The following is a 23,859-nucleotide window of genomic DNA, read 5'->3' as shown; positions in this document are numbered from 1 at the left end:
GTGTCTTTGAATCTCAATTGTGTCTCTTGTAGATTGTAGATTACATTTTTTTCATCCATTCTGCTAAATGGAACTCCACCGTCATTTGTATTAAATAGATATTTCCTAATGTACTACTTGAATTCCCTGGTCATTTACTGTGCTTTTTGTGAAGTTGCCTTCATTTTTAAAGGGTGTTTTTATTGAATATATATTCTAGGTAGGAAGTATTTGATGTGGAACAGAGACTAGATCTGTCTCTCCAAAACGAGATGCTGTTCAAATTGAGATTAATTAAGATGATTGAATACCTCCAACAAAGAAAAGGAAATGGCTCTTAGGAAGAGGGACTTGACTCAGAACTATGCTCCATGAGAAACAATTCCTGATGCTTCAGATCTGACATAGGTGGCATCTAAATTCGAGCCAGGTTATCACGCTGAGATACCCAAGTTCAGTGTGCAAAATAAAAGGTTGCTCTGTGACTTGATATCTGAGGTCTAAATGTGGCCTTCATAAGATGTGCCTGTCTTTGTCCAGACTCAGATGGAATAAGTGAGAGACTGAAGAGATCATCATGGTCTTAAGTGAAAGGATAGCTCTATAGTTTCCCTGCAGTAAGTGACATCACAGAGTGATTAAGGGGTTGGATGCCACCAGGTTTGCTGGTTGATTTTCCAAGCAATCAGATTTTCATGATCATAAACTAGTGGAAACCCAATTTTGCTCTTATATGCAGTAGGTTTGAACACAGGTGGTGTTCGGAAATATTGTTGAATCATACAGGCTAGTAAGTGTTCCGAAATTAATCTGGGTCCCCAACCTTTGACAATGGCCTTCCAAAAGAAACTTGAGGCAACTTATCTAGGTTTTTAGAGTCAAAACACTTTCTTAACTCTAAATTTATTTCCATGAATAAGGTAATAGTTTGAACAAAGCCTGAAGTTTGTTCCTTGCTCCTTGGGCACTAGCCAGATGTGGAGGCTTTACTATCAGTTACAGATCTTTAATCTGAATATGTGTCTGTCATTCTATGCACTTCAGGTATGAAAATGAAAGTCATCAGAATGGAAGCGAGTCCACTGAATTTACAGGACAAAGATGTGAACAGGTGATGGGGATATTATCCAACTTTGGGCGTGATGATATGAAATCATCATGTGCACTTTGAGGAATGGATTCTCCCAAGGGAGGATGACTTAGCAGATATAGTAGGAAAATGTAGCTAAGGTATTAAAATAAGTTGAACTTAGACATATTAAAATAATTTAAAACTATGCTTTCTCTTTGTTATTCAAAATGAGAGTACTAAGTCGGTCTGATACTTTTAGTCCAAAAGCTTCTTAGAGTCTCTCATGATCTGATCTTCCTGCAAACCCTTGGTTAGGACAATCCCAATACATAAAACTAAAATTCAGGAACTAAGTTATCTGTCGGCTCATTTTGTCTCCCAGTCATTCTACTCATCCATCTTTATGCATCTGAAATAATGACATCAGAGTTGTGAGTAACAAAGATATTCCTTGGGACAGCCTGGTGGCGTAGCGGTTAAGTTCGCACGTTCTGCTTTGGCGGCCCGGGGTTCCCCAGTTTGGATCCTGGACGCAGACCTACTCACTGCTCATCAAGCCATGCTAAGGCGGCATCCCACATAGAAGAACTAGAAGGACATACAACTAGGATATACAGCTATGTACTGGGGCTTTTGGGAGAAAAAAGAAAAAGAAGAAGATTGGCAACAGATGTTAGCTCAGGGCCAATCTTCCTTAAAAAAAAAAAAAAAAGCCTGAAATTGGAGCCGAAAAAAAAAAAGATACTTCTCAATTTTGACAGACAGATGACCTGTGACACTAGAAGAGAGTTACTGTGCTGGGTCATGTGAAAGAATCCTGTCAGTGGAGAAAACGTATTCCAAATGGCTCAGCTTATTAAAACAATTCTGGGCCCATCCTTGGAGATGTAGTAGCATTTGGTAGGTTTAAGGTAAATCCTGGAATTTCTATCTTTTCTGCTTTTTAGGAAGCTACCCAAGTTAGTCTCAGATGACCAGGTTGGAATTCACTGGCTTGGGAGACTCATCATAGGTACGCCTGAAATTAGCAACAGGCCCTTCAGTTGAAGGTCCCGCTTCTGCTCTAGTGCCTGCTTCCCTAGGAGAGTAACCTTCACGTTGACCCTGCTGCTCCTCAGCTTTGGGGGAAAGCTAGCTTTTGAGGTATCCCACACCAGCCACCATCCTAACTTGTTAGTAGGCGTAAGCAGACCAACCAAAAAGCTGAACTATGGGTTCATTAAGTGTCACTCAGGGGTTTATGAACTGTTTGTTATCCAGATTGTGAGAGAGTAAATACTGAAATGGAATGCTTAGAACATATTCCGGCAATTTGACAGTGATTTTTATGGCTAGTGAATATAATAGTACAAAAAATATGCACTTACATTTTGTACATATTTTAAAATTTTAATTCATTTGTATTGTTTAGTCATAAGATTCTTGGTCAACTTCAGATTGGAAATTAGAAACTGATCCTTCACATGGACAGGTAGAGAAACAATGTGATGGAGACCAAGAAATCTGAAATTGATTAGAGAAAGAAGTTAAATTATTTGCCTTTGAATATATTTTGTGATTTCCCCGCCTAATCATTCAGATGATATATTTTTCCTCTTTTGAAACAACACCGGACTTTTATATCGTACGTACGTGTTATTCTGTAGTTGTTCCTCGCCCTCTAAGAGATTCCCTGTGAAAGACTGAAGGCGCTGTTCACGGGGTGCCAAGGGGGAGTGCTTGCTCTGCCTGCAGTGCTCTGAGGGTGCCGTGCCTCGGGTGCACTGTTTTTTGCTCGTGGTGACTTCTGGGCTTTCAGATACACCCCAAGTGTCTGCCAGCCAAAGAGCACACGTGCTCAGTGGAGCCTCAGTTCTCCCACAGCTCCTGCAGCCAATCTCTGACACAACCGAGAATCGAGTCAGTAATCCTGTGCCTTTGGTAGGCCGACAGACACTGAGTGTCGTGATGCTTAATTGTAGCTTTACTGCTTACTTCACATGGTGACAAGAAAGAAGTTTGAGGAAGTTATTAATACTAGCTGAGGGTCAATTTAAATAATTTTAAGCTTCAAGTTTGTTTCTTATTCCATGACTATTGTTAAAGATCAGCTGAGAAATACTTGTATCATGAGCACTAGCACCTGAATGTCTTGGACTCATTTCTCAAAGTCTCTGAAAGTCGTATAACAACAGTTTGGTAAAGAAGATCGTCAATAGGAAGACTGTTCTAATAAATATGACTGTCAGCATTTGAAAAAGCGTCTCAATTGCTGTTCTTATTTTGACAATTCACAGGGATCTCTGCGTCGGGTCTCAAGATCGAGCCTCTCTTCTGAGCCTGGTTAGTATTTTGGTTTTGTTCTGGGATCCTGCAAGATCAGTTCTCTGTGTAGCGTTATGGGAGGAAAGGACAATGAGAGCCCAGGTGTTAGATACCTACATATCTTAGACTCACAAAAGTTAGGAGGTTGTGTTCTTTAACATGACAAACATAGGCAGACACCTGAGTTAACTTGTCCTAAGTGATGTATGAGAGACCAAGCTTATTGGAGAGTCCACATATAAATACATTTTCTTTCTCAGTTGTCACCTTAATTCTGAGTAGATTAATAGCATTTGATGTATTGATTATAGGAGGCTAATGTGATTTATTTATTTAGATCAGAAAGCAAGTATCAAAAATACTGTTATTACACAGTTTGGGCATTAAGTAATTTGCAGCCTATGTGAAAAGCTAGGTTTTAAGACAATTTGAAACAGTTTTAAAATTTGAATACTACACATGTTAATCACTGAGAAAATCTTGAAGTTCTGTTTCTTTTTTCATAACTCATTTTCAAGATGGGAAAGTTCAAGATTCCAATGCCCGTTCAAAACTCACTGAAGAAAATGTTTCAGGAAGGTCTCTGGTACCTGTGAAGAATGTCAAAACACCTGGTACTGTCTCAGATGATTCAGAAGATCATGTTGCCAGGAAAACACCTAATGTTATTCATTCCTCAGAACTTCCTGGAGATAATTGCAGAAATGTAATGGGTCCCACTCCTGGGGATTTTAAAGAAGATTCCAGTGTAACAGTGAGCTATAATGGAGAATTGAAGTCTTTTCCTTCTACACAGTGTCTTAGGAATAGTGAAAAAAACGAATCTCCCTTTAGGAAGCTTTATGAGTCAATGAAGGAAGAGTTAGATGTGAAATCAGAAAAAGAAAATATTCTGTGGAATCATAGAAAATCCAGATCACAGAGTCATTGCTCATCAGAAAACGAAAGTGCTGCTGGTTTACAGGGCGGGTCACAGCTACTGGTCTCACTTAAATCCAGGCGGAAATCGGGTCAAAGCACCCAAATTAAGGCAGACCCTGCTTCGGGAGAACAAGGAAGTAGCCAGACTGAGGAAAAGAGAACTGATGAAGAGCCTGTTCAGACTCCCAAGGTGACAATGAGTCCCAGCATTCTCCGCACGCAGACAGCGGAAACAAAGACCCTCGCACAACAGTCACAGCGAAGCTCCTCACAGAAACGTCAGAGTGAAGCCCTCAGTGATATCCGGGGAAGTGATCCTGTGAATCTGAGTCTAAGTGAAGGCTTCAGGGTAGACAATAAAACCCTTACTCCTAGGAAGTCCTTAACTAGAAATCAGACACCCACTAAAGTTGAAAATGCTGGTAATTTGGGAAATACTCCAGAAAAACTCTTTTCCAAAAAGAGGAGGAGTATGCCTACAAATGTTGATGTTCTTACTACAGAAACAGAAATTCAAAATCAAACTATTTTAGCTCCACTGCTCGTTCAAGTTGAAAGGAAGATTCAAAACGATGCCCTCAACAAGCCTGAGAAATTGGATAGCACAGCTGGACAGATGTGCTCTGGGTCACCTGATCTTAGTTCAGTTGACGTCAGCAACTTTGGTGATTCCATCAGTAAGTTTATTTAACTGTTAATTTATTTTCCCCCAAAAGTCCACACCTACCTTATATCTAGATGTGAATTAATGAGACCTTCCTTCAGTCAGTAATGATTTGCTCTGTGGTAGAGAATCTAGGAGCCACTAAGGGTACAATGATAAGACCACCATATTCATTGTCTCCTCTGATAGATTCGCACTGACGACCTTATAACAAGGAGTGACAGAGGAAGTGCAGGTTGTTAGGGAAGAAAATAGCAGGGCATCTAAGGAGATAGGGTGGTCCCAAAACATATTTGATTCTCCTGTTCCATCTACAACAAAATAGAAAGGAGAATAGGCATAATTGCTTTTCACAGGAGGTTTAATTCTGAAGTACAAGCACCTGTATCCTATGAGTTTAATCTACTAGATTAAGTCAATGGGAATCCCTGGGAAATCTTTTAATATAGAGTGGTTCTCAGATATTTATACTCTGTTCTCAGGGTCTCCTATGAGCAGTTTCTTATAATCACTGGACAGTTCCCACGGGTTTATGTGCCAGGCGCTGTTCTACGTTCTTTACAGACATTGATACTTGATCCTCCTGTAGGCAATAGGAGTGCCCATGGGACAGGAATTCTTATTATCCCCATTTTGCAAATGGGGAAACTGACAACCTAATGTCACACAGTGAGTGGCAGAGATATGGCCGCCGTGATAGGTTTGTTAGCTCCTTGGCATCCTCCTACACTCTCAGGGGTCTCTAGGCATTCTTATGCAGTACGTTACTGTCAAGGCTCTGCTTCTGCAGAGGGCCCATAGTGCAGAGGTGTGTGCTCTCTAAAATTAGACCTGCACACATCAGTTACAGTGTCCCTATGATCTCATAAAGGGGGTGCATCGCTTAGACAAGGATTTATGTTGACTAGCGGTTCATAAAGATGTGTAGCAGGGGTGGGACTTGTGAATGGCATATCAGAATCACCTGGAGAAGTTTTCAAGTTCATAAATTCTACTCACTAGGTAGGTCTGGGTGAGGCCCAAGTATGCGTCTTTTGGAAAAGTTCTCTCAGGCCACTGCAAAAGCATCCATCTCCATCATGCCCCTGCTTCAAAGTGAGAGCCACTGCCTCAGACCAATCCTTTATTAAGCTTTGTCCACATAGGACTTTTCCACATTGCGAAGAAGATCTTTGTTCTGTCAGGTTGGGACTTGACGTTTTAGTGGTTTGACCCCAGATCTTTCATGAGCTCTTGAAGCAGCTTTAGCCTTGTCAACATTGTGAAAGAATGAAGCTGTGCTGTGACATGAGGTTTCAATGAATTTTACAGTTGGTTTGTCTTTAATCGTGATTTGAAATAAGGCACAAACATTGGTATAGTTTTTTCATTCCCCTTTCCATGTTTGTATTCATTACTTTAGATAAGATTGAGGGAATGTCCTTGAAAAGAAGGCGAGTGTCCTTTGGTGGTCATCTGAGACCTGAATTATTTGACGAAAACTTGCCTCCTAATACACCTCTCAAAAGAGGAGAAACACCAATGAAAAGAAGGTCTCTTGTCACTCACACTCCAACTGTCCTGAAGAAAATCATCAAGGTAAGTTTCACAGCCGGTATTCTCACTCTGTCTCATGACTCGTATCGTCGGTACATATTCTTTCCAAACACCTCACATGAATAGAATTACAGTTAAGACGTTTTTCTTTCTAATAAAAAAGTAAAAATACAATCTAAATGAGAGCTCATTCACTTGGGTGTTGGAAAACCAACACCTGGGTTCCTAAGCACGGTTCTAACGTGGCCGAGCATAGGTGCATCCTCGGCACTTTTCCTTTTCCTGCAGAGGCCTCCTGCCAACCCCGCTTACAGGGCCAGGTGATCACGCTACAGTTATAGTAAAAACTACCAATTGCAAAGAATCTGGAGACATCGTGACACATAACCATAAGGTTTTTTTTTCCTTTTAGAATTATAAGATGAAAAGGAAAATCTTGGTTGGCAGCACACCTATGATTTTCACCATCAGCTATTTACAACTTTTAATCATCTACCCTAGGTTGTGTTGTCCTCCTGATTTTCGATCCCTCAAAAGGCCCCACAGCTCACCTTCATCAGAGGGCCTGGATGGTCTTTAATTTCTTTTTATACCAAAAGGAGTGTAAGCTATGTCTGGTTTCCTTCTCATTGTATACTGGCTCCCAGAAGTGAGCAGCCCGCCTTCTGTGTAGACCAAAGGCAGGTAGACTCCAAGGGATGGTGTTTCCATGGATTCAGATCAGAGCACTTGCCTCTCATCAGGAGGTTCCTTCCATCTTTTCACCTGAAATACCTCAATTAAGACTTGTCTGATGCTTTTTTTCCTTTAAATGAGAGGGACAGACTCCCATCTCTACTTTACTCTTGACAGAGAGAGGTTGGTGCTTTAAGATTTAAACAGCTAAAATTCTTAATTGGGTAGGGTTTTCACATTCATTACAGAGATGTTATATTTGTGGTAAGGTTTCTTATGAACATGTACATCTTGTCAGGAACAGTCTCAACCATCAAGAAAAGAAGATTCTCCTTCAGAAACCCATTTGGAAGTGACTGCACAAAACGTGTTTATGAGCTCTCCTGCTCAGAATCCTACAAAAACTCCACTTGCAAATGATCAGCGCCATCGGTCATCCAAGGCATCTTCTGTCTCCAGTGACAGCAAATCTCCTCACCAGACAGATACTCCTAAGAGAGGAGGGAGAAGGAGCGGCAATTTGCCTTCAAAGAGAACATCCATAGATCGAAGCCAACATGAACTCTTACAGATGATTTATTCCAAAAGAAGGAGTGGTGCTTCTGAAGCCAATTTAATTGGTTCGTGTCGTATTAACAAATATGTTTTAAGGTTAATTTTCTCAGTAAGTCTAGTTTTGAAAAATTTCCACACTTCTTTCTTTTTGACAGTGGCAAAATCGTGGGCAGACGTGGTAAAACTTGGTGCTAAACAAACACAAACTAAAGTCGTTAAACATGGCCCTCAAAGGCAGCTGAACAAAAGACAAAGAAGGATTAATACTCCAAAGGTATGGGTTCCAATAGGAATTGCTCTTTTACACATAATTAAGATTACATTAAGTGTGGATTTATGCTTTGACATTTTGTTGATCCGATTTTTTCCAGAAGCCTACTGGCAGTGTTCACAATCAATTTAGTACAGGCCACGCGAACTCTCCCTGTACCATAGTAATAGGGAAAGCTCACATCGAAAAAGTAAACATGCCTGCTCGGCCCTACAGAATGCTGAACAACTTTGTATTCAACAAAAAAATGGACTTTAATGAAGATCTTTCAGGTAAAAACTGTCAACTTAAAAAGAAAATTTTCTAGTTATTTTACTCCCAAAACAAGTTTTTTCGGGAATAGCCAAAAGAATTGCAATTCTGGATGTGCCTGCTATGGTGAACCACAGGCAAATCCAGAGAATAAGAGAAGGGGCTTCTTTTTATAAAGCATAAAAGGGGCTGTTCTAACCAAAAGTCCATTGGGGGAAAGGAACAATTCAGGGGGGCAAGGGCTTCTCATTGGCTGAGCTGTGGTGTTTCTCGTTGGCTGGGCTGTTGCTGAGTGGGGAGAGAAATCTTCCTTCAGTAGTAAAGTGGTACTTCCTGTTGGAGATGCAAGCATAGGATTCTTCCTGTTTGTAGTAAATGATGATGTGTAATAGGGCTGAGAGCTCCCCCTACAGGCCTTCCCGACTCCAATTTAGTAAAGGTTTCTTCTATTAATTTCCACAAGACATAGCCTTGGCTCTTATAAACCATAGTCCTTTGATCCTCCTACTGTGAGGATGTGGATGGGTGCTACATGTGTTTATCTGCTGTCAGTGGGACAGGAGAATAAACAATCCTGTCACTTCCCTGGGGTCATGATGTTCAAGGAAGAGAAGGCAGGATTGGAGAACAAGGACAGGTCCCCAACAATTTGGGGATCATGTGTTCCACGTGAAGCAGGTGTGAAAGGTAGGTGCATATCTTTACCTCGGAGAGCAGGATAGGTGGAGAAAACCGGAAGCTGCTTTATGGTGAAGAAAGCAGGCTTGCTCTTAAATTTGCCCTTTCCTGTATTTACTCTAATAGATGGCCACAGAGTTGGAGAAATTGGTTTGAGCAATATTTTGCTGCTTCAAGATTACTTTTACTTCCATGTAGCTTAGTGTTCATGAAACAAAGTCCTGTGAAAAGGTTTCCTTTAATCATCAATAGTTGAGCCAAAGTTGCCATTTTCAGTAAAAGTGTGATATGATTTGCTTATGGTTGTACTGGATTAGAACCATGGCAAAAACCCAAGTTTGGATTTTATGCCACATAATTTGACCAGTGGTTTCCACTTTGAACTCTTTCAAGGGAGTAGAGACTTGAATCCATTGGGTGGAATCTTGTTTTTATTTCCTGGCAGATTATAAGATGGCAGAATTGTACTCCTCTGTATAAGCCATATATGGTATCCTCTGATTAGAGTCACATTTGGATCAATACATTTAGCTTTCTAAAAAAACAAACCAAAAAAATGTAGAACAGTGGTAGCCAAAATTTTGAAAGCCTACTCCATGAATAAAAAAACTTTGAGCATATACCACCCAATATGCAGACATATGTATGTATATCTGTATATCTTATAAATTATGTGCATGTATGAGTGTGCTAATATATATGTTATGAAGCATGAAAACAAATCCTCAAAAGTATTTTTAAGATGAGATAAATAGCAGTTTAAATACTTAGTACCCAGGACAGTGGATTTTCTCAGCCTTCCTTCAAGACTCTTTCCTAGAGTCAGCAATGTCCACTCCTTGCTGTGAGTAACTTTCACAACAAAACGTCAGTATGTGCTGAAGACTAAATCCTGGATATTTAAAGTAAGGCCTGAATGGCAGCAGAGGGATGAGATTTTTAAGTCAGTTGGCTCGTTTGGGAGCCTTCAGAAGAGGCTTCCCAAACGCATTTTGCAGACAGTGCCAGACTGATAGCGTTTTGATTACTGATGGCACACTGAGAAAAGTAAGGAGAATGTGGGATAATATAAGTTTTTCAGAAAGTTAAATCTTCCATTTGAAGTACTGTATGGTTCTTTTTTTTCTGAGATTATGTTAATATTACTTTTTGGTGTTAAAAGATGGTGCTATTATTACTTGACAGAACTAAAAATGGGCAGCCCTGTTACCAAGCAATGGGCTCGCTTTGCTTGCTGCGATCTGAGCCAATCACTCACAAGTTAGGGATTGAGAAAGGAAGCTTTAATTCGATTAGCCAGCATAATTGGGAAGATGGCAGACTAGTGTCTCAAAAAAACCATCTTCAAGAATTACAGAATCTTGAGGCAGTTGTATAGGGAAAATGTGCTGTAAGGAGGGGGTTTAGAAATGTTGGCCTTCAGGCATGACAGACTCCAGGATCTTTTATTGTTCTTTTCTTCTGTCAGTGATGATGAATATCTTGTAGGTGTGTTTCCCGCCTGTGGTCAGCCTGTTCCTGGAGAGAAACTCATAGAACAAAGTTTTAATTTATCATGCTATAGGGGAGTACATACATAAGTGGAGGCCATAAATCAAGAGAGCATGTGAATTTTTTTAGAATACGTGCACAGCCATGAGTAGTCACACAGAAGAGGGGCTGGGGCCATTTAGCATAACAAGATGGCCTCACTGATGTTCACTTACAGCCCTATGTCATTTTTAAAATTGGGGAGCATTTTATTTCTACATAAAATTCAGAACTGCACAACCTAGGACTTTTTGGAAGTGTGAGGGCAATCGGTTTTATGCATGCTTGGAGGGGAGGCACTGAGGGCCCCAGCTGTCCTCTGGCCAGTGCTTACAGCTGGGGACAGGAATGACTTTGGAAGATTGCAGACATCAACTTCCTTCATTTGATTTTCTTTCCAAGAGGAAAGACAAAGAAGAGGAAAGATGAGTCTAACTTCCCATTGCCCTCTTTTAACAAAACGAGTTCGTTATGCATGCATCACCCTCTTCTATGAGAGCCTATCTTCCAGCAGTTCTAGGGAGTGACCCATTTTCTACTTGACACCATTCCCTTTGTCGTATGTGAGGACTGGCATGGTGGTTTGCATGTGTGGGCAATATGTTAATTGCTTTTCCCATATTTTCATATCACAGGACTAACTGAAATGTTCAAGACTCCAGCGAAAGAGAAGCCACAAATGATGAGAATATGTCCCATCACTTTTTCAGATTCAGAGGATTTGCTTGGAAAAAAGTTTCAAGTACCTAATTCGGAAGAAAAACCTCTGCTATGCACTTCAGAAAATTTTGGTTGGTTTACTTTTCTTCCCTAGTACTTTGATGTTTTCAACAGAAACTATAGATGGTATTATTTTTTTTACAACAGATATTGTATTATTTCTCTACAATAGGCACTCCTGATAACCTACTTTTCCAGCTTCTCTGTTTTATCGTTTTGGCAAAAATTCCTATCAGCAGTTGTACTAGCATTGGCATTCAGTGACTTGCTTAAAAAGGAATATTTGTTTAATAACCGTGAACTACCCATGTACTTTTGCTTTATTTATTATCAGCAAAGAGGTAGATAAGCAGAAAAGTATAATGGTCTCTCATCATACTTATATGTAATTTACTCAAACTCAAAATTATTGTAAATTACCAAAGAGGAAGATAACAATATGTACACTGTGCAAGTATTCCTCCTGATCTTCTGGAGGGGAGTGTACCCCAATGCGAGTGTGAGATGGGACGTGTGAGTCTGTCTTGCTCTTTTATTTGGTGCTGGTTACTGAGTCACAGAGGGAACAGTTTGCCACACTGAAGATGCTTCCTGTAGCTAAAGGGTAGATGTTTCCTGTTTAACATGGACCCTCAGCATACTAAGTGTAAGCCATGTTATTGCACTAGTGGTTGGACAGAAGAAACAGCTGTTTGTTTCTTACGTTTCAAGAAAAAAATGTCTGTATTCAGGTCACTGAGATATGGTGTGACAGCCTTCAGGAGACGCTTCTTAAGGAATTTTTTCTTTTATCTAATCTTTGTAGATCCTCACCACCACATATGTATGACCCCACTATATATCACCAAATAACATTATTCTTAAGTGTACATGGTTCATGCATAAGACAGATTTATGGCCACATAAGCAGCCTCATCTCCTTAGTCAGGTGGATAGGAGGCTGAATTATTGGCTATTACACAATATTTCATGAGGATAAAATACAAAATTGGCCTAAAATGGTGAACAGAATATGTTTATCATGTATGTTTTTATTTCTTATAGGAGAGAGTGTGTTCCCCAGTACTCAGAAAGCAGCAAAAGAGCCGTCAGATAAAAGTTCTGCAAGCCCTGCCTTAAAACAACGGGATAGGAGAATAAATGAAGATATCGTGAAAACTCCCAGGAACATCTACAAAATGACAAGTGCTGAGATGAAAACTCCAGTATCTGAGGCAGAGCCTCCAAAGGTAGCAGCAAGTACAAACAAGTCTAGAAGGTCTGTGGAGCTCAGAAATAAACAGACGCCAGGCGCAGAGGATGAGAATGAAGAAAGGAAAACCGACACCATGGAGAACATCTTGGGAAGACGTCTGAGGAAAACACCACTACGAGAACAGAAGCTAAAGGGAGAGATGAAGGAAAGTGAGAGATCTTTTGAGATATGTAAGAATATCATCGAATCAAAAGAAAACTCTGAAAAGATCATGGCTGTGAGGAGATCAAGAAGATCTTCAGAGCTAAAATGGGAACCAACAGCAGACCTGACTGCCCTCAAGAGATGGCAAGAGACAGAACCAAAGGAAGACCTGGCAGACATCCCAAGTCTCCTCCAAACCCCAGACTATGTGGCGAAACCGGTGGATACAGAGAACAAAACCACAAAACTGCGCTGTAAATCTCCAAAACCAGAACCGGTCAACATGCCAACAAGGACTAATGTACAGCTCAAGACACCTCCCCAGAAAGTGGATGTAGAAGAGCTCTTAGTACTCAAGAAGCCCACACAAACACCAGGAGAAAACACATACACACACAGAGAACCAGTAGATGATGAAAAAAGCATCAAATTGTTTAAGGAAACTGTAAGGCGGGAACTGGACTCTGCAGAAAATGTAACTGGAAGTAAGGGCCAGCCAAGAACACCTAAGGAAAAGACTCAACCTCTAGAAGACCTGGCTGGCTTCAGAGAGCTCTTCCAAACACCAGATCACGCCAAGGAACCAATGACTGATGACAAAACTGCTACAATACTCTCCCAGTCTCCACAACCAGAACCAGCCATCATGTCAACCAGCAAGACCAGACGGCTCAAGACACCTCTGCAGAAAGTGAACGTAGAGGATGAGCTCTTGGCACTCAGGAAGCCCACACGAACACCAGGGGAAACCATGCTCTCACACCAAGAACTAGTAGGTGGTGACAAAGACATTGCAGTGTCTCAGGAAGCTCCAGAACAGAAACTGGACCCTGCAGACAATGTAACTGGGAGCAAGAGGCGGACGAGAACACCCAAGAAAAATCTCCATTCCCTCGAAGACCTGGTTGGCTTCAAAGAGCTCTTCCAAACGCCAGATTACACCAAGGAACCAATGACTGATGACAGAACCACAGAACCAGTCAACACACCAACAAGTAGAAAGAGAGGGCTCGAGACACCTCTGCAGAAAGTAGACATAAAGAATGAGCTCTCAGCACTCAGGAAGCCCACACAAACACCAAGAGAAACCATGCTCTCACACAAAGAACTAGTAGGTGGTGACAAAGACATTGCAGTGTCTCAGGAAGCTCCAGAACAGAAACTGGACCCTGCAGACAATGTAACTGGAAGCAAGAGGCGGACGAGAACACCCAAGAAAAAGATCCATTCTCTCGAAGACCTGGTTGTCTTCAAAGAGCTCTTCCAAATGCCAGATCACACCAAGGAACCAATGACTGATGACACAACCATCCAAATATCCTGCAGATCTCCACAAGCAGAACCAGTCAACACACCAACCAGTAGAAAGAGAGGGCTCAAGACACCTCAACGGAAAGTAGACTTAGAGAATGAGCTCTCAGCACTCAGGAAGCCCACACAAACACCAGGGGAAAACACGTTCTCACACAAAGAACCAGTAGGTGGTGACAAAGACATTGCAGTGTCTCAGGAAGCTCCAGAACAGAAACTGGACCCTGCAGACAATGTAACTCGAAGCAAGAGGCAGACAAGAACACCCAAGAAAATGCTCCATTCCCTCGAAGACCTGGTTGGCTTCAAAGAGCTCTTCCAAACACCAGATCACGCCAATGAACCAATGACTGATGACACAACCACCCAAATATCCTGCAGATCTCCACAAGCAGAACCAGTCAACACACCAACCAGTAGAAAGAGAGGGCTCAAGACACCTCCACAGAGAGTGGATGTAGAGGAAGAGCTCTCTGTACCCACCCAAACACCAGAAAAAACCATGCTCTCACACAAAGAACCAGTAGGTGGTGACAAAGACATTGCAATTTCTGAGGAAGCTCCAGAACAGAAACTAGACCCTGTAGACAATGTAACTGCAGGTAACAGACGGACAAGAACACCCAAGGAAAAGACTCAACCTCTAGAAGACCTGGCTGGTTTCAGAGAGCTCTTCCAAACACCAGATCATGCCAAGGAACCAATGACTGATGACAAAACTGCTACAATACTCTCCCAGTCTCCACAACCAGAACTAGTCATCATGTCAACCAGCAAAACCAGACGGCTCAAGACACCTCTGCAGAAAGTCGATGTAGAGGATGAGCCCTCTGCACTCAGGAAGCCCACACAAACACCAGGGGAAAACACGTTCTCACACAAAGAACCAGTAGGTGGTGACAAAGACATTGCAGTGTCTCAGGAAGCTCCAGAACAGAAACTAGACCCTGCAGACAATGTAACTCGAAGCAAGAGGCAGACAAGAACACCCAAGAAAAAGCTCCATTCCCTTGAAGACCTGGTTGGCTTCAAAGAGCTCTTCCAAACACCAGATCACGCTACCGAACCAATGACTGATGACACAACCACCCAAATATCCTGCAGATCTCCACAAGCAGAACCAGTCAACACACCAACCAGTAGAAAGAGAGGGCTCAAGACACCTCCACAGAGAGTGGATGTAGAGGAAGAGCTCTCTGTACCCACCCAAACACCAGAAAAAACCATGCTCTCACACAAAGAAACAGTAGGTGGTGACAGAAGCATTGCAGTGTCTCAGGAAGCTTCAGAACAGAAACTGGACCCTGCCGAAAATGTAACTGGAAGCAAGAGGCAGACGAGAACACCCAAGAAAAAGCTCCGTTCCCTCGAAGACCTGGTTGGCTTCAAAGAGCTCTTCCAAACGCCACATTATGCCAAGGAACCAATGACTGATGACAGAAGCACCCAAATATCCTGCAAATCTCCACAAGCAGAACCAGTCAACACACCAACAAGTAGAAAGAGAGGGCTCAAGACACCTCTGCAGAAAATAGATGTAGAGGATGAGCTCTCAGCAATTAAGAAGCCCACACAAACACCAGAAGAAACCACACTCTCACACAAAGAACTGGTAGGTGGTGACAGAAACATTGCAGTGTCTCAGGAAGGTCCAGAACAGACACTTGACCCTGCAGACAATGTAGCTGGAAGCAAGAGGTGGACGAGAACACCCAAGAAAAAGATCCATTCCCTTGAAGACCTGGTTGGCTTCAAAGAGCTCTTCCATACACCAGATCATGCCAAGGAACCAATGACTGATGACAAAACCACCCAAATATCCTGCAGATCTCCACAAGCAGAGCCAGTCAACACACAAGCAAGTAGATGGAGATGGCTCAAGAGACCTCCCCAGAAAGTAGACATAGAGGATGAGCTCTCAGCACGCAGGAAGCCCACACAAACACCAAATGAAACTGTGCACACACAGAGAGAACCAGTGGATGGTGATAAAGACATCAAATTGTTTAAGGAGACTTCAGAGCAGAAACTAGACTCAAAAGAAAACGTAACCGGAAGCAAGAGGCAACCAAGAAGACCTAAGGAAAAGGCCCAACCCCTAGAAGACCTGGATGGCCTCAAAATGCTCTTCCAAACACCAGATCGCATCAAAGAACCGATGACTGATGACAAAACCACCAAAATTTCCTGCAAATCTCCACAAGCAGAACCAGCCAACACACCAACAAGTAGCAAGAGACTGCTTAGGGCACCTCCCTGGAAGGTGGAGGAGCGGGAACGTCTATCAGCAGGCAAGAAGCCCACGCAAACCCTGGGGGAAATGGCGTGTTCACACGGAGAACCAGTAGACAGTGACAAAGACATCAAAGCGTTTAAGCACACTGCAAGGCAGGAACTGGATCCTGCAGAAAATGTAACTGGAAATAAGAGGCAGCTAAGAATCCTGAAGGAAAAGTCCCAGCCCCTTGAAGACGTGGTTGGCTTCAAAGAGCTCTTCCAATCACCAGTTCAGGCCAAGGAACCAACGGCTATTACCAAAACCACAAAAATGCCCTGCAAATCTCCACAACCAGAACCAGTTGTAACACCAACCAACATGAGACAGCTTAAGACATCTCTGGGGAAAGTAGGCGTAGAAGATGTGCTCTCAGCACGCAGGAAGCCCACACGAACGCTGGGCAAAGCTGTGCACGCACACAGAGAACCAGTGGATGATAAAGACATCAAACTATTTAAGGAAGCTCCCAAGCAGAAACTGGACTCAGAAGAAAATGTAACTGGAAGCAAGAGGCAGCCAAGAAGACTTAAGGAAAAGGCCCAACCCCTAGAAGACCTGGATGGCCTCAAAATGCTCTTCCGAACACCAGATCACAGTGAGGAACCAACGACTGATGAGAAAACCTCCAAAATACCCTGTAAAGCTCCACAAACGGAACCAGTCAAAACACCAGCAAATAGAAAGAGACTGCTTAGGGCACCTCCCCGGAAAGAGGAAGAGCAGGAAGACCTGTCAGCACACAGGAAGCCTACACGAACTCTGAGGGAAAGGATGCACTCACACAGAGAACCAGTCAGTGGTGATAAAGACATCACAGTGTTTAAGGGAACTGCAAGGCAGGCACCGGACCCTGCAGCAAATGTAACTGGAAACAAGAGGCAGCTAAGACCTAAGGAAAAGGCTCAGCTCCTTGAAGACCCGGCTGGCCTCAAAGAGCTCTTCCAAACACCAGCTCACACACACGAACTAATGACTGATGAGAAAACCACAAAAATGCCCTGCAAATCTTCCCAAGTGGAACCAGTCAACACGAACATGCCAACGGGTACAAAGAGACGGCTCAGGGTACCTCCCCGGAAAGTGGACATAGAAGATGAGCGCTCAGCGTGCAGGAAGCCCACAGAAACACCGGGGGAAACCACACACACACATGGAGAACCAATAGTGGATGATAAAAACATCAAGTTGTTTAAGGAAACTCCAAAGCAGGAACTGGACCCTGAAGAAAATGTAACTAGAAGCAAGAAGCAGCCAACAATCCGTAAGAAAAAGGCCCGACCTCTAGAAGACCTGGATGGCCTCAAAGAGCTCATCCAAACGCCAGATCACACGGACGATCCAGTGACTGATGAGAAAACCACTAAAATGCCCTGTGAATCTCCACGCGTGGAACCCGTCACCGAGCCACCAAGCAAGAAAAGACGGCTCAGGGCACCGCCCCGGAAGGTGGATGAGCAGGAAGATCTGTCAGCACCCAGGAAGCCCACACAAACCCTGGGGAAAACGATGCGCTCACGCAGAGAACCAGTCGGTGGTGATAAAGACATCACAGTGTTTAAGGAAACTGCAAAGGAGGAACTGGACCCTGCGGCAAATGTAACTGGAAACAGGAGGTGGCCAAGAAGAACTAAGGAAAAGGCCCAGCCCCTCGAAGACCTGACCAGGTATAAAGAGCCCCTCCAGACGCCAGCTCACGCCAAGGAACTAGGAAGTGAAGCTGAGAGCGTTAAGATGACTCCAACACAAACAGCAGACAAAAGAAAACCTGTGAAAATATCCAGAAGAGTCCTTAGGGCCCCTAAAATAGAACCCACGGATGACCTGGCGGGCACCAGGGACCCTGTGCAATCACAAGGGGAAAGCAGTGTTTCCCCGTCCCCCAAGAGGAAACGTGGAAAAGATGGACGCATCACGGGAACGAAGAGGCTGTGCTCTGTGACTCCTCCACCAGACACGGCGGAAGAGAAGCCGCTCCATAAGAAACAGAGGACGGCTCCCAGAGAGACATGCGAACCACCTGAACCCGCTGTGACAGAGAAGAAAAGTCGGAGAATGTTGGCAAAAAGGATCGAACCTGTGAAAGGGCTGCCCAGCAACAATGGGAAAACTGAAAAAAGGGGCCAAACAGTAGAAGATGCAGCTGCTTCAAATAAGGTGATGGTAGATGTTACATAATCGTTACTGTCATCTTGGATTGATGTGCTCCTTTTTTGGTATATGTGGTATAAATTGTGTGTAACCTGAATTTATATGTGGATTACATTTCCCAAAGGGGTCTGTATTCAACAGTGAATAACTGCAGACCATGGTAAAGAGTCCTTTTGGGATATATAGAGAATAGACTAATTTGGGAAGATGATTAGTCAAAATTATTACAGAGTTTGGCAAGAGCTTCTCAGGAACTGAATGAGTTAGGTTCGTCTTTGAAGGTGTGAAGCATCTTGTAGAGGTGGGCAGCTCAGCCCTGTGTTCCAGACACTACAGCCAGGAGTGCTGGGTAGAAGTTCTGTATGCGTCAGTATTTAAACAGAACAGTGTACGTGGGGAGGGTGTGTCCTGAGAACAACAGAACCGTCAGGTTGTTCTATAGAGAGGTTACTACTGCAGGGAGAGAAGTTTGTAAGATTCCATAAACCGAGATTTTCCTGTCTGCTTTAGCAATGATTGTTAAAGGATTAGGAATTCATTTCCTGCCTGAAAAAGGGGCATTTTTCTATAATGACTCTTTAATGTTGTTATGATCAGATTTGACATATATGACATTCAGACATTGTGATGGAAACTTACACTGAATTCCTTATTTATGGTTCATCAACAGAGATGATGACTTCTCCATAGGAACAAAATGACAAAACTTTACCTTGAATGGCTTAGATTACTAGCATTGTAGAAAATTAATCAATGTAAAATTTTCAGATGAGTCCCACTTTTTTTTTTTGAGTTCACTTTTGCTTGTTTTTCTCTGTGTTGAATTTTGAGATTTGTATGACTCATTATTGACATGACGTGGATGTCTTTTGAATTTTTTAGGGAATGTCCCTGCGTTCCAGACGCCCAAATAAAACCGATGTAGAGGAGCAAAAATCTGAATTTCCTCTATCGGCAGAAAAGATTAAAACAAAGAGGAATGAAAAGAAGCCCATGAATACCTCCCAAGAGATGAAGCTACAAAACCCGGAAGATGGAGCTGAGAATTCCACATCTGGGGGCCAAGTCCCTGGAAGTAGAACAGGTTTGAGATCTGGAAGACGGAATAAGATGCCCTTGCCTAATGTAGCAGAGGAGAAAGCAAGGAAGAAAAGTGTGGAAATCTCCGTGAAGAGTCAGAAGGAGAGCAAAGTAACAGAACATTCAGACTCCAAGAGTTTGAGATCAAGAAAGATTACAGTTCCTTCTAAAGGAAACACTTCAGAGGGTGAATCTGAGCAGAGAGTAACTCGGGGTGCCAAGAAGCGTGCTGAAACTACCACAAAGGCAGGTCATTTACTGTTTTTCTTTTTATCAGCATAGAATGTTTTGATATAATTTTTGCCCCATGTTGTAAAAGCAAACACAACATCATATATAATTCCACGCTGCCAGCTCCCAGTTATACTAACGTACGAAGCATGAACGTACATCAACTATTTTGTATTAGTAGCTATATTTAGTTATATCTGTCTTGAGAATCCCACTTCAAATAGTAAATTCACATTATGAAGCCATCATTCAGGAAGAACAAGGAATTTACCTAGTCAGTACTTTCTGACTGCTCATGATGTACCCTGTACTAAAATTATAGATAGATATCTTCTGGCTCTTGTTAGTTTGACAAAACTTACTAAAGCAGAAAGGTGGTCCCAGAGGAGTTCCTTTGGAGAGCTAGAATGAAGAAAAGTTGGGGGTGTCCATAAGGCAAATAGTGCTACAGTCCTGTGCTGCATGAGGACGTTTCAATGACAGACCGCATAGACGCCGGGGGTCCCATTGGATTGGTACCATGTAGCCTAGGTGTGTAGTGGGCCCTACCATCTAGGTTAGTGTACTCTGTGATGCTCACAACAATGAAATGGCCGTCGTTACCCAGGCACGGCTGTATTAAATGTTCCTATTCAGGAGGAGGTGCTCGTGTCCTAGCGCCCTTCCCAAAGCAAATAATGTCTAAGTTAAAGGACTGTCAGTGCTGCTAACGTCAGGTCAGATTCAGCAGCACGTGAGTTGTCTACCGTTTGAATAAATCCATGGTGCAGGACTGAATTCAGTCAGTGTTCTGGGGAATACTTGATTTTCCTAGTTTGAAAGAAAGAGTGGTTAACCAGCTCCCTTTTTGTGAGCGTATAAATTTGCTTCTTAGCGTGTCGTTCAAGACTGGATGCCAGTGCCGTGGGCCACTGCTCTAACACACACGTGTGAATTTACTGCTTGACAGATGGTTGTCTGATGTGGCGCCAGCTGCAAAGGCAGAAGAGATTTGTTTACTGCGTGGTAGAATGATGGTGGGGACACTGGCCTACATCCACATCCAGGCTCTCCCTGCATGTCCCCGCCACCCTTAGAGGGGTGAGGGAGCAGCTGCAGGGCAGGTGAAGTGCATCCTGCAGTCAGCAAAGACGAGATGTGTCCCACCCAGCCCTTCATTAGCTTGTGTATTTACCATTCTGTTGTCATCTGTAGTGTGGATCTCACACTCTGCTACCTTCTGATAGAGACCTACAGTTTCCGGTTTGACCTTTTCCTGATATCTCAGTCACTTGAAGGACATTTGCACTGCACGGTAACAAGGTGCTACCTTCAGTCCCTATTCAAGTATTTCAGGTCATTTACATTTAAACTCAGCCTTAGGTTTTTAATTCTTGTCTTCTGTTCTCCTGACTCTTCCCGCCACTCAGTGTTAAAGATCACTGGATAAGGTCATTGGTGGGAACTGCTTCTAAAGTATGCTCAGACAGACATCACAATTAGCTTTTCCCACGGGCTGTAGGGTTGGGGGACTGTGTGTAGTGGACACGGAGACACCTGTCTGCTCCCCTGTAAGTACAGCGCAGACACCCAAGTCTCTGGGGCACCCATTCTGAAGAGGCAGACCATATTCTGCTTCCTTTTAGATTTTATCTAAGTGACTGGATGGATGAACCTCCTCCTCCCGGCTCCTCTTGGAGCACATGCAGCAGGTGGTCCCGGGTCACACACAAAGACTGTTGAGGAATTGTCTGCTTCATACACGTAGATTGTTTGGAAGACCCCAAAGATTTTGCCCATTTGAATTCGCCTTTTCTGAGTGGTATTTTTTAATTAGTGAAAATGTGTGTAATCGTGTGGAAATTTTCTTTATTTTTTTTAATTATGTATTAACTTAAAAATAGGTGACAAATCTATCAAAAGACAAAATATATGTTTAAAAGACCAAATAGTAAAAACAGCTTAAAGAACAAAAGCAACTTTCCCAGGCTATGTCTTATTAAACTCATTTCCAACTTCAAGATGAATTTTCCAGAACTATGTTACACCTAGTAAGGATTTGGATCTTTGCAGAGTAGAGTTGGTTACAAAAATTGTTCTTTTAAATGACTTGAGTTATATCTTTGTTTCCAAACAGGTCAATGACAATGTGTGCATCAAGAAAATAAGGACCAGGAGTCATCGGGACAATGAAGATATTTAGCTAAAAAGTTTCAAAGGGAAAAAAAAGTAATACATGTAATTTAGTGATAAGTTCTAGTACAATATTTGCTGTAAATTTAAAAGTGAAGTCTGTAAATAATGCTATCTGGTTGTTTAAGGAAAGAAAGCTTAGAAATTTCTGGTTTTGAATTGTCTGTTCAAAAACTCCACATGGAGGTTATGAAGCAGACAGCTGGGTCTCATAAAATGGTAAAAATTTAAAAGTTGGGGGTGGCGGGTGGGGGTGGGGAGTGGGAGATGGGCCAAGGTATGCCCTCCAACTTTGCAACTGAAGCCCTGAAGTTTATCACCCCCACAGCTGGTCCCCATTAGCTGTGGGCTCTAGCACTTGCATTGTACATGCTTCTGTGTTTGTCTGTGTCCTCCACCAGAATGTGAAAGGCAGGGGCTTCTATCCTTGTATCCCCCTACACGGGGCAGGCACTCAGGAAACATTAGTGAATGGGTAGATGAGTAAATTAATGAAACTTACAAGATCTGTCTTTACAATGGGGGAGACATTTGGTTCATATGCTAGGGCTGTTGATCATCAACACAGGACAGTCCAATCTTTGGTGTTTTTATCCCTTAAGGGAATGACATTGTGGATTGGAGTATGGTTTGTGAGCCCATCTTCAGCGTAAAGCCGTTACTTTATCTAAGGAATGGCTGGTGGCTTGCCTTTTAGCCTTTAAGTATATTTGTCTAAGCCAGGACTGCTTTCCTCTGAGAAGCCGTCCACACACTAAATCTTAGGGCCGTCGGCCAGGGCACCCCTCGATTCCAAACTGTAACGCCCCTCTTCACTTCTGTGCTTTCAGGTCATTTACAGTTTCTGGGCTTTCTGCTGGATCTGCTCCCACCTGTGCCTTTTCTGACCACAACTGTTGGCCTGACTTAGTCACTCCCATGCCACCTTGTGCAGGAAACAACACAAACTCTCCCCTAAAAGAATAAACGTTTCTGACAGCAGCAGAGCACGAAGCTCCTTCACTCACAATTCCCGAATTGTTTATCTCTGAGCATGCTACATCTGATTTTAAGCCCGGACTTCTTTCTTTGGTTTCAGACGCATACATTGAACTGCTGGGCATCTGCATTTTGATGTTCCACTTTATCCTCCTCTTCCTCTTTCTGTGTTCCCTAAATCGGAAAATAGCACACCTTCCCTCCAGTCACCTGTCTGGAGTCCTCCCCATTCACCTGCCTTGCCAGTTTGAGCTGAGGATGGAAGACAAGAGAGGGTAGCTGTCCCCTAGAGTGTGAACCGTAATGACCATACCCCGTCTGTCCACTCTGTTATCCCCTAAAGTCTGGTGTGGAGCCAGGTTTACATAAAAATAAATGTTTGCTGAATGAACGCATGAGTGTCTGCGTGGCTGTCTGAGTCAATGGTAGTTGCTTTTACTATTTCGGCTGCTGTAATGGAGTTCTGGACAGTGTTGTCTCAGATTGTGAGGAAGGGGGACGGGTTGAAGGAAGGTCGTAGGATGGAGGGGCTGCACAGGGCAGGTGACAGTTGAGCTGGGCCGCAAAGGAGAGTGAGGTGGTGGCAGAGAGCAGAAGAAATGAGAGGATTTTAGGAAGTGGGGCCCTCATTAGAAAAGGCACTTGATTTGAAGGTGTGAGTCATAAATGTGTCGTTTAGGTAGGCAAAATTCAAGAAAATGTAAAATAATAGCATTTTTCTATGATTAAGTTGTTCTGCCAACACTCCAGATTTAGTAGTAATTATGGAATATAGGAAAATTTCAATTAGCCATATGCCTGGGGAATGGAATATACTGATTAATTAAAATATCCTTTACGATTTAATTCTCAACAATCTCACTGAACTATATGAGCATATTTTCTCACCTTAGGAAGTACAGTATTTCAAGAGCACAAGGGGGGTTTTCATTTCCTAGGGCTGTGGGTGCTTGATTAAAAAAGCTCATTTAAACAAGTGTTTAGAAAAACACATGTCCGCAGGACATGTCTTTGATTTAGCATTTTTTGTGGAGGAGGGAAGCTTCAGGCAGAAATATCAACCATTCAATCAGGCTAATTGTGTATTTGAGAACAGTGTGCAAGA

General features: G+C 42.8%; 1 protein-coding gene across 5 annotated transcripts in view; it reads left to right on the top strand.

Annotated features, from left to right (window-relative positions):
• MKI67 (marker of proliferation Ki-67) overlaps window positions 1–23,145 on the top strand; it is a 28,490-nt gene extending 5,345 nt beyond the window's left edge. For 2 of the 5 annotated variants that reach the window (XM_087432860.1, XM_087432859.1), the window contains exons 5-15: window positions 1,024–1,090; window positions 3,328–3,373; window positions 3,874–4,953; window positions 6,343–6,518; window positions 7,450–7,771; window positions 7,862–7,980; window positions 8,078–8,249; window positions 11,073–11,228; window positions 12,202–18,299; window positions 19,176–19,619; window positions 21,721–23,145. In XM_087432860.1, coding sequence (XP_087288986.1) covers window positions 1,024–1,090; window positions 3,328–3,373; window positions 3,874–4,953; window positions 6,343–6,518; window positions 7,450–7,771; window positions 7,862–7,980; window positions 8,078–8,249; window positions 11,073–11,228; window positions 12,202–18,299; window positions 19,176–19,619; window positions 21,721–21,786 — 8,746 coding nt within the window. In that variant the 3' untranslated portion in view covers window positions 21,787–23,145. Of the gene's footprint in view, window positions 1–1,023; window positions 1,091–3,327; window positions 3,374–3,873; window positions 4,954–6,342; window positions 6,519–7,449; window positions 7,772–7,861; window positions 7,981–8,077; window positions 8,250–11,072; window positions 11,229–12,201; window positions 18,300–19,175; window positions 19,624–21,720 lie in introns of all 5 variants that reach the window. The other 3 variants (XM_087432863.1, XM_087432862.1, XM_087432861.1) reach the window with 2 other exon arrangements.
• The last annotated feature ends 714 nt before the right edge of the window (window positions 23,146–23,859 follow it).

The sequence above is a fragment of the Ceratotherium simum genome, chromosome 6 (genome assembly GCF_057802395.1).
Source record: "Ceratotherium simum simum isolate JZ-2026a chromosome 6, ASM5780239v1, whole genome shotgun sequence".
Lineage (NCBI taxonomy): Eukaryota > Metazoa > Chordata > Mammalia > Perissodactyla > Rhinocerotidae > Ceratotherium > Ceratotherium simum.
The sequence above is the reverse complement of the archived record's forward strand: the minus strand, read 5'-3'. Positions and strand labels throughout refer to the sequence as shown.